We start from the raw sequence: 14,863 nt of genomic DNA, 5'->3' as shown, positions 1-14,863 counted from the left end.
CCTGATGGATGTGGGCTTAATTGAGGTTAATTATAGTGGATTCCATTCTCTTTTAAGTCTTTGTGTGAAAACATTTTCTGTAACTTCCTCCATTCCACTGTTAATGCTAAACCCATATTGTTGATCGCACCCCTCCCCCCCCGCCCACCCGTTACTCATTTATTGACCAATAGAAATAATTTCTCCACACTAAAATAGGTGGCTTTGGGTTGGGTGGGATGTTAAAATCCTAAAAATCTCCAACACAACTCCCAACCATTTATGATTTGAACAGAAGTGGATCAGGGGACATGGATAAATGGCTCATCCTCAGGAAGAACATTCTCCAGGCATAAATTGGGCTTCAGGATATTCGGCAACTGACTTGAGGCAAGAATTAATTTAGGAACCAGACAATGCCTTTTCAGCACTATATTTTTTTAAGTTCATTTTTTTGCAGAATTACCCATCCCTGATTACCATAAACATTCCAGGGCATTACAGGGGCACCTGAGAGTTAACCTTATAGAGGCATACTGCATGGAAACAGGCCCTTCGGCCCAACTCGTCCATTCCAACTGTGTTGCCCAGCGAGTTAGTCCCACCTGCCCGCATTTGGCCCATAGCCCTCTAAGCCTCTCCTATCCATGTACTTATCTCGATGGCTTTTATATATTGCTAATGCGTCCACCTCAACCACTATTTCTGGCAGCTCATTCCAAATACGCACCACCCTTTGTGTGAAGAAGCTGCCCCTGATGTCCCTTTTAAATCTCTCGCCTCTGATCTTAAACCTACACCCTCTTGTTTTTAGCACACCCCTCCCTGGGAAAAACACTATATGCTTTTACCCTGTCTGTGCCCCTCATGATCTTATGATCTTATATCAGGTCACCCCTCAGTCTCCCACGTTCTAGGGAATAAAGTCCTAGTCTATGCAACCTCTCCTTGTAACTCAGGCCCCCAAGTCCACGCAACATCCTGGTAAATCTCTTCTGCACTCTTTCTTGTTTAATAACATCTTTCCAATAACAGGGTGACCAAAACTGTACACAATACAGGTGGGGCTGGAGTCACAGGTAGACCAGACTAGTTAGGAATGACAGACTTCCTCCCCTCATAATCAGATAGTGTTTTATGACAATCCAGTCATTCTATGGTAATTATTTTAACGACTATATTCCAAATTATTAATTGAATTTAAATTCACAGCTACCATGGTGGGTAACCAAATAGAGGTATATAAGATTATGAAAGGCAAAGATAGGGTAGACAGTCAAAATCTATTTTTCTCATGGTAGGAGTATCAAAAACAAGAGGGCATAGTTTTAGAAGGAGTTGTCCCAAAGGATATCTTGATTCATTAGATATGGGTGTAGCTGGTAAGACCAGTATTTATTGTCAACCACAAATGCCCTTGGATTTAAGTGCCCCAATTGCCTGCAACATGTCAGCCCATACTAGAGAGTAATTAAGAATGTGGTTATTACTGTGAGTGTAAAATCATGGATAAAGACAACAAGTTTCTCTCCTTCGTGTCATCAGTGAATGGTGGGTTTTATGACAAAATGACGATCCAATTACTGATCAACAGCACTTCAGTATTCCAGAATTTATTTCATGAAGTAAATTTAAATTTCCCATCTGGCATTTGAACTTCTGTCACCAGTCTATTAATGTAAATATTATCTACTGTGTAAACCATCTACCTTCTCTGTCTTACCTTTATCTCACTCTCCACACTGCTTGAAGGATTCTCACTCCACTTTCACTTCATTTCCAAAGCTGGAAATGTGAGCTGTCTGAACCACTTCAGGAAGAGGGCAGACACAGGAGACTGCAGGTGCTGGAGTCTGGAGCAGCAAACGATCTGCTTGAGGAACTCAGCGACCTTATGCAGGATTTAGACCCGAAACGCCGACAATTCCTAGCCCATCCTACAGATGCTGCTTGACCTGCTGACTTCCTCCGGCACATTGTTTGTTGCTCTGGCAGAGGGCATCCTTGTTGAAGGCTCTCCTGAGCACCAGCTCAGATACCAGCATCAAGGAGGGGTACCTACCTGTCACTGGTGATTCACCGGACACAAAACTGAGGGTGGCAGAATAGTTTGCCACAGGGGCCAATTTACCTGAAGCCAAATTCCCTGGTTCCTTCAGCAGACACAGAGTCTGACATTGAGGGCCTGGGCTAACTGACGAACGTTCGTAGAGGTCTGTAGAACTTGGAGCATTAGGGAGTGCAACTTGTGTTGAGGCCTTACACCTCTACTATTTAAAGACCTGTGTAAAATGGTCTGCAGTTGGCTCCATGAACTCATCAGTGCTGTATTTGCTGTCAGTCACACTGCTGCCTTGTCAGGTCAGGGGCCTGGGCGTAACATTACTCTTCACTTTGTTCGGGTGCAGAGCTGCAGGAGTGCTGAGGCCTTGGCTCCAGGACTGAGGCGCGTGCTGTTCCCCTGACCCACGGTGATCGCCTCACCCCTGTCTGCTCTGTCGGACCGCATTTTAGTACCTGGAAATCAAAATACTGCAGATGTTAGAAATCATTGAGCCACAGAGTACAGAAACAGGCCCTTGGGCTGGTCCATGCTGACCCAGCTAAACTAGCCCCATTTGCCTGCGTTTGGCTCATACCAGGATGCTGCCTGGATTGGAGAGCATGTCTTATGAGGATACGTTGAGCGAGCTAGGGCTTTTCTCTTTGGAGAGAAGGAGGATGAGAGGTGACCTGATAGAGGTGAACAAGATGATAAGAGGCATAGATCGAGTGGACAGTCAGAGACTTTTTCCCAGGGTGAAAATGGCTAACATGAGGGGGCATAATTTTAAGGTGATTGGAGGAAGGTATAGGGGGGACGTCAGAGGTAAGATTTTTACACAGAGTGGTGGGTGCGTGGAACGCACTGCCGGCAGAGGTGGTGGAGGCAGATACGTTAGGGACATTTAAGAGACTCTTAGATAGCCACATGAATGATAGAAAAATGGAGGGCTATGTGGGAGGGAAGGGTTAGATAGATCTTAGAGCAGGATGAAATGTCAGCACAACATCGTGGGCCGAAGGGCCTGTACTGTGCTGTAATGTTCTATCCCTCTAAATTGTTCCAATCCACGTACCTGTCCAAGTACCTAATAAATGTTGTTAATGTACCTGCCTCAACCACTTCCTCTGGCAGCTCATTCCATGTACTGACCACCCTCAAAAAGTTGCCCCTCAGGTTCCTATTAAATCTCTCTCCTCTCACCATAAACCTATGTCCTCCAGTTCTTGATCCCACAACCCTGGGAAAAAGACTATGCGCATTCACCCTATCTATGTCCCTCATGATTTTATATACATGAAATCTGAAATTTGGAGAACCTCAGCAGATCGACAGCATCTGTTGAAAAGGGAACAGGTAACTTTCATCCCACTTTCCAGGCTGCTTAACAGCTTCCTCCCGCCATCATCCAAAAGCTCAGGGTCATTCCTGCGGACTGACCACTTTAATTTCCCAACCCAGTCCCACTCCAACCTTTCAGCCTGTGGACTCCTGCACTGTTACAACAAGGTCCAATGCAAGCTCGAGGAGGAACACCTCACCTCTGTCTGGGTGCATTGCAGCCTGTAGGATTCAAAATCGAACTCTCCAACCTCAGGTAACTCGCTCTTTCTTTCTGTTCATATGAGAACTTGCCATTTTTACCTGCTATCCATTTTTGCTTTTAGATTTCTTTGTATTTTCAGACCACACATTACATAGACTGCACAACATAAAGATAAGATCTTTTTTAGTCACATGGACATTGAAACACATAGTGAAATGCATCTTTGCGAGGAGTGTTCTGGAGGCAGCCTGCAAGTGTTACCACACTTCCGGCGCCAACATAACATGCCGAGAACTTCCTAACCCGTACGTCTTTGGAATGTGGAAACTGGAGTATCCGGAGGAAACCCACACAGACACGGGGAGAACATACAAACTCCTTACAGACAGTGGCCAGAATTGAATCTGGGTCGCTGGCACTGTAATAGCGTTATGCTAACCACTACACCACTGTGCCTGCCCACAGGAGATCTTTAGCACAGGAGATCTTTAGCAATGCATTATACAAAGAATCCTAATCTTACTTAACTGCACCATTAGATTTATACAAGATGGAACCAGACCCTTCAGCCCAACTCGTCCATGCCGACCAGCTTGGCCCCTATCCCTCTAAATCTTAATTCACCCCATCAGAGGAATTCCCTTTGTTCCACCCATCACCCTCCCCCACCTTCCCTGCTACCTAGACTAACTTGTTTCTCTCTTTCCCAGTTCCAATGAAGGATCCTGGACCTGAAATGTTAACTGTCTGTACTTCCACAGATGCTGCCTGACCTGCTGAGCATTTTCTGTTTTCATCTCATTTTAGTGCGAATGAGCCAGGTTTCACAAGCACACAGTGGGACTTCAAGGAGGACACGCAGCCCCTTGACACTCCTCTGCCATTTAATATGGCCAAGGCCAATCCAATCTTCCACTCCACTTCCCTGCTTAAGGTCATTCATTGTAGCCATTGCAGTAGTCTCGACAGGGGACAAGGACCCTTTCCCGATTCTGACGGTCTTGCACCCAAAACGTTAGCTGCTTCTCTTTCCACAGATACTGCCTGACCTGCTGAGCATTCTGTTCTTTTATCTCTTCCTCCTCCTAATGTGGGGCAGGTGGAGGGATGGTCTGTTTAATGCCCCAGCTGTTCAGGAGGCCAAAGATGGATGGGTCGGAGTGGGAGTGGGACGGTGAACTAATTGCAGGGATTTCACATGCTGGTCCAGCAATGGTGGTTCATGCGAAGGGTGCGCACCCCAGTCCAAATCGTAGAAACTAGAAGCACAGGAGATATTTTGGCAAATCCTGGTCAGGAATGGCCTTTGGGTTAACCCCACTTCTGTGGGTTACAGTCCTTTAAGTGCTCATTCACGTAATTTTTAAGTGCGGTGAGGGTTTCCGTCTCCAGTACACTTTCAGGCAGCGAGTTCTAGACAGGTTGAGTGAAATAATTTTTGCTCAACTCCCCACTAATTCTTCTACTAATTAACATGCATCTATGCTCCTTATTTACTGACTTCTCTGCTAGGGGCACTAGGTCCTTTCTGTTTATCCTACTTAGCCTTCTCATAATAAGCCTCAACTTATATAAAAAAATAATTTTCCACCGGCTTCCTTCATTACAATGAAAATAACCCCAGTCTAGTCAGTTGCTCCTCATAGCTGCAAATCTCCAGTCGTGGCCATATTCTCCTAAATCTCCTCCACACCCCCTCTGGTGCTAACACATCCTGTCAGACAAGTGCATTGATACCTAGAAATTGAATAACTGCAACCTACTGCTGGGTGAATTGAACTCAAAAACAGGCATGAAATGACCACTCCACGTTTAGGATCATGACTGTACACAGAAGCATGGGGTTTAACATTGTTTATTGTGCTGTCAAGAGCAAATGTACACGAAAAAAAATGCCTTACATTTTAAAAAAAAAGTAAACAAGCAAACTGCAGAACTGCAGTGCACTCCAAGTGCCACATACGCATCTATTTTAGAAATATTTTGCATTATTTTACATTAGCACAACGGTAACCAAAGTACAAGAATGTCAGATACAGGACGTAGTGGACAGCTTTCGTGCTTTTCCCCTTCTCATTTTTTTTTAAAAAAGCATCTTGTCCTGTATCCTCTCTGTTCTTTTTTTCTCACTGGAATACAACCACAATCACAAAATAAAAACAAGCAGTGAACGATACCTGTTTAAAAAAACACTTTTCAACTTAAGTCTTTTGGTTGGGAAAGCATAGAGCAATCAGTCTTGACAGAATATATCTCTTTTGAGCCAGACAGAACCACCCAATTCCTGTACACAAAGGACTGGGAAGGGTAGGGATGGGAGGAGGTGAGCAAGAGACAGCGGCTAAGAAAGGTCTCAGTAAGTAACTCTGTGGGAAAAATGAAAAGAAACAAAAAAGCCACATAGATAGGAAAATCTCGACCCTTAGTTAAACCAGATCACCTTTCTTTTCCTCCCGTACAAATAACGCAAAAAAAAACGTACAACTTGCAATGTTCTAACTTTTCATTAATCTCCAGATTAATAAATTAGGGCAAACAATAAATTAGATTTTCTTTCAGCCTAAAGTTTAACAAGCTCTGAGCCCAAGTATCTACAACAATACTTGGGAATTCCGCTACGAAACAAAAGTACAAATGTTTTCACATTAAAGCAAAATGGGTAATGGATTCCCTCGTGAAAGCACTTTAAAAAGGTTATTACACAAAAAAGGGGTAATTAGTACAAAAGTGCCAAGACCTGTCAATTTTTTTAATATATTTAGTAAGTTATAACCACTAAGAGGCTTACTACAAAGAAAAAGTCCAGCTTATCAATGCCAGCATTCCAGTAGTTCTTTTGTTAGTAACTCTTCGGCAACAGGAAGCATATCATCTTTGTTCTCGTCTCTCCCTCCAGCTCTCCAGACATTCTGTGTTTGCGATGCCTTCGATGTCATCCCGAGTTTTTCACAATTACCCATAATACAAACTGCATGGGAGAGAATCCCACCTCTACCACCAGCCCCACCTACCAACTACAACATCCATCCCTAGAGCGATGAGGTCCCTTGGCACTGACAACAACTGACACTGCGCCAAAGGAAGGTGAGCTAAAGATTGGTCAGAGAGATCGGCTTTAAGGAGGGGAAAGAGGTGGAGACATATAGGGATGCAATTCTTATGTTTGGGGACCGAGTGGTAGGACAGGGCCTCCAACTGCTTGGGAGAAGAGCAGACAGGTGTGTAAATGGCTAACAAGACCTGATTCGGGAGACTAAAACGTGGGAACTGGGAGGCGACAACTCCATCAAGAATTTGGAAGAAGATGGAGATGGGTTCGTGTGCTAAGCTACAGGAGACAAGTGGGTCTCTGTTTTGAATTGGATGTTTACGTCAGTTGCAAAAGGGAGGGGAAGAAAACCTGATGAGAGGGAACCTTTTAACATGTTCACACGGGATCTGTGTGGGAAAGCAAAAGTCGAGAGAGTGCAGGAGCTGGGCTCCACTGACAAGTTAGGAGCATGCATGAAAAGACAGGGAACTAGAAGAAAGTGTGAGTTTAGGGGTTACCTTGGGATGATGAGTAAGGGAAAGCAATGAAGAAGAGTAGGAGGGTCAGTCAAAAGACTCAACTGAAGTGATAGCCCTGATCTTATTGACAAAGGAAGTCCATTGCCTTGTATATGCTGTTGGAGATGAAAGGGGGAGGAGACGGTTAACTGGTGAAAAGAATACAGGGATGGGGCAGCTATTTTTGGTCTTCAAGGTGATCCTGAAGTTTGGTAGGGCAGGACAACACTTCACCTGATTCAATCAGATCAGCTGATCAAACTTGCCAGGCATATTTTGGAATTGAGGGTGTATTGGTGGGGGATGTGCACTGGGGAATGTGCAGGTTGCAAAGATTTACCAGGGACATCAAAGGGAGGATGAAGTCATCAAGGTATTTTAGATTTGGTCATGAGTAATGAGGAAGGATTAACAAGAGTTCTTGTGATTAAAGATCCTTGAGGAGGTAGTGACCACAATCTGACAGAATTCAGATGCAGCTTGAGGTGTACACCACTGGATCAAAACCACTGTCATCAATGTAAATAAGGGTAAATATAATGTTATGGGAGTGGAGTTGTCTAAGGTGGTATGGGAAATTAAACTATGAGGCAGATCAGTAGGTGAACAGAGGCAGATATTCAAACAGTTGGTCCACAACACTCAGCAGGAATTTATCCCAATAAGAAAGAGGAACTGCGTGAGAAAGGGACACAATCTGTGACATTACCAGGTCAAGGATAAGGTTAAATTGAAAAGTAGGGCATACAAAATGGTAAGGGCTGGTGGTAGGCCAGACGACTGAGATGTTTTAGGATCCAGTGGCGAAAAACGAAAAAGCTCATTAGAAGGGAGAAAATTGATTTTGGAGGAAAACTTGCATGTAATATCAAAACAAACAAACAGTAAGATTTTCTATAGATATATAAATAGGAAAAAGGTAGCTAGTATCGGTAAGGGACCTCCAGAGAACAAGGCTGGTGTATTAATTTCAGGAAGCAAAGAAATGGCAAGTACGTTAAATCAATTTTTTGCGTCAGTCTTCACCATGTTGGATACTGCAAATATCCCTAAGATAACAGATGGGATAGTTTAAAGTAACAGGGAGGAAAATCCCCATCACAAGGGATAAAGTATTAGCGAAACTCACTGGCTAAAGGTAGACAAATCACTGGGACTTGGTGGTTTGCACCCAAGGGTCTTAAAGGAAGTGGCTGCAGAGACAGAGGGCCCATTAGCTGAAATTTTTAAAAACACTAAATTCCGAGTGTGTACCAGAGTACTGGAAAAAAGCCAATACGATTTCCTTGTTCAAAAGGGGAGGAAGATAGAAGGTGGGGAACGACAGGCCAGTTAGTTTAACATCTGTTGTTGCCAAGATGCTAGAGTCCAGAATCAAAGAGGAAATAACTAATCACTTAGGAAAGCTGAATATAATCAAATCTAGTCAACGTGGTTTTCTGAAAGGTAAATCATGTTTGACAAGTTTACTCAAATTCTTTGAGGGTGTGACAGGGAGAGCTTATAGAGGGGAACCTGTGTATTTAGATTTCCAAAAGGCATTTGACAAATTACCACATAAGACGCTGGAGCATAAATTAAGAGCCCAAGGTATTGGAGGAAATGTGTTAGCATGGATCAAAAACTGGCTGGAGAGTTGGAATAAATGGGTCCTTGTCAGGCTGGAGGGATGTAACCAGTGGAGTACCCCAGGGGTTGGTTCTTGGCATCCAATTGTTTGTTATTTTCATTAATAACCTGGAGCAGGAAATGAAATGTAAGGTTTCCAAGTTTGCCAATGATACGAAAATAGGCGAAATGGCATATTGTGATGAGGATATTGTGATTCTGCGGGATACAGGTAGATTGAGTGAAAACCTGGCAAATGGAGCTTAATATGTGAGGTCATGCACTTCAGTAAGAGGAATTAAAAGGCTGATTATTACGTAAACAGAGAGACTGCAAATGAGTCAAGTTGAGAGGGATCTTCCAAAGGTCCAACAAGTAGTTGTGAAGGCAAATGGCATGATGTGTATTGTGAAGGGTTGGAGTTTAAGAATAGGGAGGTTTCGTTGCAGTTGCACAGGGTGTTGGTGAGGCCACACCTGGAATACGGTGCACACTTTTGGTCCCCTTAACTAAAACAGGACGTAGTAGCATTGGAGACAGTCCATTCACCAGACTGATTCCTGGGATGAAAGGGTTGTCCTATCAAGAGAGGGCGGACAGTTTGGGTTTGTATTCCTTGGAGTTTAGAAGAATGAGGGGTGATCTTATTCAAACATATAAGATCCTCAGGGGGATTGAAAGGTTAGATTTGAGATATTTTTACTAGTAGGAGAGTCACAAAGGGAAATAGCTACAATGTAAGGGGCAGTCATGTAAAGCAAGGGTGCATAGAAATTTCTTCTCTTAGAGGGTAGTTAATCTCTGGAATTCTCTGCCTCCGAGGGTGGTGGAGGCCGGATCATTGGATATACTTAAGGTGGAGACAGATAAGTATTTGAAAAATCAAGGAATTGAGGGTTATGGGGAACTGGCACAGGAGTTAAGGCCAGCATAGATCAGCCATGATATATTGAATGGTGGTGCAGGCTTGAGGGGTGTGGTAGCCCACTCCTGCTCCTATTTCCTTGTGTTCTTGTGAGAACTTAGGGAGTAAGTGAACCAATCAAAAGCTGCAGAGGCATCTGTTGGACTGTATGGTGGAGAATGGAGGAGCAAAGGCTAGGTGGCTGGGTGCTGGGGCAAGAGCTTTACCAGGATGGATCAAAGGAAATAGAGTTGGAAAAGGTCATGGCATTGTGATTGGAGATGGCAAGTGAAAGGAGGATGCCATGAAGATAAATTGGTGCATATATATGGAATGAGGGAATTAGGGAGGGCTGCAAACTTAGAGCAGGGAGCAGGAAATTAGCACTCACTCAGTGCTGATCTTACAACCTTGGACAATTTGTCATTGTTGCCGTTTTCTTCCCACCTTTCCCCACCCCAATGCCTTGACTCCAGGGGAGGTGGGTCAGTGGTCCGTGACTAATGTTTGCTTCTGGTGCCTGCACAGAATGGCCATTCTTCACACGTGCTTGGAAAATGAGCCTGGAAAGGCACCATTGGGGCAGACCCTGGCCCCCCACAGCCACTGCCCAGTAAGGACATTGTTCAGAGGCAGGAAGCCTGGTTTGATGAATCCCCAAAACCTGTTCAGCACCCCAACCCCTGCAATCCCCCAACTCATGGACCACGTGCCCAATTGTACAGTCCCTCCAACTACTCTATACAAGAGGGACCAGCTCAAGTATGACCTGGGTACTGAATCAACAACCTTCTTGTTCTGTGGACTGACTGTCCCTCCAGGATGCGCAGTCCTTCATTGAGCCAACAGGACATTTTCTTTTGATGAAGACAAAAGAGTCTGGAGCTTCTCAGGAGGATCTGGAAGATGGAGACTTTTTGACAAACTTCCGCAGGGGAAAACAAAAAGCAGAAGCAAATGTAAAGCACACAGTTTATAATGGGAATTGCCCAGTGCATTATATCCCCGATGTTAATTTGCAACAGGGATCAGACAACAGACGGACACAACAGGCTGCATAAGTTTATCTACGCTGCAACGGCTGGACAAAAGAAAAAGAGAGAAGAATAATCAAGACTGGCAAGCATTGGTACTGTATTATGGATAACTGCGAGACCCATTGTGCGATCTTTAAAGCCCTTTGTAGGCTGAACTCAGAAATAGTGAGAATAATGCTGAGGCATCAGCAAAAAGGCACAAAATCTTAGGCAAAATGAGATGCTCTTTCCTTCCACGAGTCCTGTGAGCCACCAAGCACTAAAATGGAATGCCTGTTAAGCTAATTTTTTTTTTAAAACTGGATAAAATCTCTCTAGGATATAAATACATTAAACAGGAAAACATAGAAAATTATATATATGTACAAATACTTTTGTTTTAGCATAATATATATTAACATAAATATTCCTATAATGCAAATGTTTCACAAAGCATAATTTCCTTTTTCTCAGTTTCAAAAAAGGTGCTTGAGTAATATATAATTACGAAGCTTCCTACCACGGAAGCAGTCTCTAATCTGCATACCAGTAAGTACAAAAACCTAGTCTCTTTCCTCTTTCAATATCGAGCAGGAGCTCTGTCCAACAAAACGTCTTCTATGTTCACCCTCAGAAACTCTTAGGAAGCCACCAGAGAGGCTGGAAGCTTCATGGGAAAAGCTTGTTGTGGTTGTCCTCATCTCTGGTAGTATCTTTACACGATCCAGTGCTAATATCATACAAAACAAAAAAAAAGGATGTTTAGGCCGCAGCCTCACGCTGTCCTTGCCAACCAACTGGCCATCGAAAAGCAGCACACAGTACACTTTAATATGACTCAGTTGACCCACCCTCAACATCTGCCATGCTCTTATAAACAATAATTAAAAAAAAACTTATTATCTTAAGTTTCCATGTGTACAGAAAACATTGTCCCTATGGCAGGCATGGGACCATGTTGATTCTTTTATATAGTTTGTACTTGTGGCATACTCTAGGACATTCATGTCAAGGGCTCTTTCTCTCTAGTTTCAGTGGGTTAGGCATTGTCAATAACAGGTACAGAGAGCGAGGAAACTTAAAAGAGTCCACAAGCTTGGAAAGTTGCTGTTTGGTAGTCAATCAGAAAGGGTTTTCTTTCCACACAATGTCCTTCACCTCTCTACAGCTGTATATTACATGCAGAAAAACCATAGCAACTGCAACTTTGGTGCTAAAGTGTTCGAGGAAACACTTGGTCAAATATCACAAGGAAAAGCGGGAATGATTCTTTCTTTCTCTCTCTGGCACACCGCTGGAGCGAAATGGAGCCCGTCCTGTTCATGTCTCAGAGTTGTACATGAATTCACAAACCCAATACAGTCCATTAAGCAAGTGCACAATTGTAGCTGTTTTTTTTTGTAAATTTTTTTTGTGTTTTTTTTTGTAGCGGGTAAAGAAAAAAGTCTTTCTGTTTAGAGAGGTGCCTCACACCGTCTGATAGAAGCTGTCCGCCTGCAAGTTGTTTTGCTTTGTGTTTGGCATGCTGTAAAAACCACTGTGTCTGGAATCCGGGTCTGCCATTCTCAGCATCCTCTGGGAACTATCTACTTGAACCATGGTTCCTTTCTTACAGTCCACGTACACCAACTGGTTGTTCAGACACGAGGGCTGTTGGGACAAACAGAATTAATTCACAAACTTAATACCCACAACTTTCTTCTGTTTTCCATGCTGCCTTTTCTCGTGGAATACTGGTGTTGTTGGATAGGCAGCAATTATTGCCTCTCCCTCTGTGCACTGCAGTGCAGGCAGTCCAAAAAAGAGATTCACTGAGCTAATTCATGACATGAGTGAGGGAGAGTCAGAGAGTCATACAGCATGGAAATGGCCCTTTGGCCCAAATGGTCCATGCCGACCAAGATTCCCATCTAAGCTGGTCCCATTTGCCCGCATTTGGCCCACATCCCTCTAAACCTTTCCTATCCATGTATGTGTCCAAGTGCCTTCTAAATGTTGTTAATGTACCTGCCTCAACCACTTCCTCTGGCAGCTCATTCCATATATGGACCACCCTCTAGGTGAAAAAGTTGCCCCTCAGATTAAATCTCTCTCCTCTCACCCTAAACCTATGCCCTCTAGTTCTTGATTCCCCAACCCTGGGATAAAAATTGTGTACATTCACCCTATCTACGCCCCTCTATAAGATCACCCCACATTCTCCTGATCTCCAATAATAAAGTCCCAGCCTGCTCAACCTCTCTCCATAACCCCGTCCCTCGAGTCCTGGCAACATCCTCCGCACTCTTTCCAGCTTACTGGCATCTTTCCTATAGCAGGGTGACTGAAGCTGAACACAATTGCACAACTGCAACATAATATCCCAACTTCTACACTCATTACCCTGACTGATGAAGGCCAGCGTGCCAAAAGCCTTCTTTACCACCCTGTTGACCTGTGATGGCATTTTTAGGGAACCACGTACTTGTATTCCAAGGTCCCTCTGTTCCACAACACTGCCCAGGGCCCTATTGTTCACTGTGAAAGTCCTACCCTCATTTATCTTCCCAAAATGCAACACCTCGCACATCTAAATTAAACTACATTTGCCATTCCTCGGCCCACTGACGTAGTTGATCAAAATCCCTCTGTAAATCTTGATAACCTTTTTCACTGACCACTTTTTCACTGATAACCTTGACCACCTATTTTAGTGTCATCTGCAAACATACTAACCATGCCTTGTACATTCTCATCCAAATCACTGATATAGATGACAAAGAGTTGTCCTTTCAACAGCTAAAGAAATTTAATCTGTATTCTTTGGAGTTTAGAAAATGAGTGGTGATCTCCATGAAACATATCAGAGGGCATAGCAAATTAGATATCAGGCTGATTCCACTGATAAGAGAAACTCGAACGGGGGGTGGGGGGGGGACACAGTTACTAGATTAAGGGGTGGTCATTTAAAACTGAGGTGCGTGGAAACTTCTTCCTGCAGAGGGTGGTGAATGTCTGGAGTCATTTACCCCAGCAAGTTGTGGAGGCTGGATTACTGTGGGTATTTAAAGGGGAAGTAGATCAACTTTGAAAGAATGGAGAATGGAGGGGCTATGGTGATCTGAATCAGAACAGGAGGTGAGGCCCAATGCAGATCAGCCACGATCATATTGAATGGCAGGGCAGGCTTGAGGGAACAGAAGACCCTCTCCTGCTCTTATTTAATTCTATTCCTTATGTTAATTGCCTTTGAACTGAATGGCCAGTTCAGGGGACAGTAATGAGTTCAACCATAGTACTGGCCGTCTGGATCACTTATTAATAATGTCTTCTGGAGGAATAGAAGGGTAGTTAAATAGAAACAGATACTTGGTAGGTCAGGGAACATCTGCAGAGAGAGAAACAGATTTATCGTTTCAGTTTGTTGACCTTAGATGAAAAGTAACATTAAACTTGCACAGAACCAACGTATGCTTAGTTCCAGTCTGAGTAGTACAAGTAAAAGGGATATTAAGGCATTGGAGAAGGTGCAATAAAGTAATTGCAAAACTAATATTGTAATGGTGAGATTATAACATTGCCAGAGTATGACATTCCTCACTTAAGAACCAGATGGGTTTTAACAACAATCTGGTGCTTGCGTGGTCACCAATACTTATAGATAGTTACTGAATTTAAATACCCCAGCTGTTGTAGTGGGATTTGAACTTACACATTTGGATCATGGGTCTGGCTCTCTGGATTGCTAATTCAGCAACTTAATCACTATGTAACCTTAAGTTTCCCTCCTGCTCCAGTTCTCTCTCTTTTTGGCACCTCTTACTCAATCATCTGTTCCTCAAGCGTGACAAGGGACATATGCCGTTAGAGTCATAGAGACTTAGAGTAATATAGCACAGAAACAGGCCCTTCAGCCCAACCTGTCCATGCTGACTAAGATGTCCATCTAAGCTACTCCCATTTGCCCAGATTTGGCCCCTACCCCTCTAAACTTTTCCTATCCATGTACTTGTCCAAGTGCCTTTTAACTATTATTATTGTCCCTGCCTCAACCACTTCCTCTGGCAGCTCGCTCCACATATGCACCACCTTTTGCATGAAGAAGTTGCCCCTCAGGTCTCCTTTTAAATCCATTTGCTGTTCCACTAAGGAGGCACACATTATTTCACAGAAATCCCATTGCCGGGTGCACGTAAGTGCTACGGAACCTCTGGTCCTTTACCTCAATCATGAATTGA

At 43.7% G+C, this 14,863-nt stretch overlaps 1 protein-coding gene across 1 annotated transcript in view; it reads right to left on the bottom strand.

Annotated features, from left to right (window-relative positions):
* Window positions 1-5,390: 5,390 nt before the first annotated feature.
* Window positions 5,391-14,863, bottom strand: part of crim1 (cysteine rich transmembrane BMP regulator 1 (chordin-like)) — a 227,886-nt gene continuing 218,413 nt past the window's right edge. The window contains exon 17 of the mRNA XM_052011175.1: window positions 5,391-12,296. Coding sequence (XP_051867135.1) covers window positions 12,114-12,296 — 183 coding nt within the window. The 3' untranslated portion in view covers window positions 5,391-12,113. The remainder of the gene's footprint in view (window positions 12,297-14,863) is intronic.

Source organism: Pristis pectinata, chromosome 3, assembly GCF_009764475.1.
Source record: "Pristis pectinata isolate sPriPec2 chromosome 3, sPriPec2.1.pri, whole genome shotgun sequence".
In the NCBI taxonomy this organism is placed as follows: domain Eukaryota; kingdom Metazoa; phylum Chordata; class Chondrichthyes; order Rhinopristiformes; family Pristidae; genus Pristis; species Pristis pectinata.
Note: the sequence above shows the minus strand (reverse complement) of the source record. Positions and strands in the feature narration are given on the sequence as shown.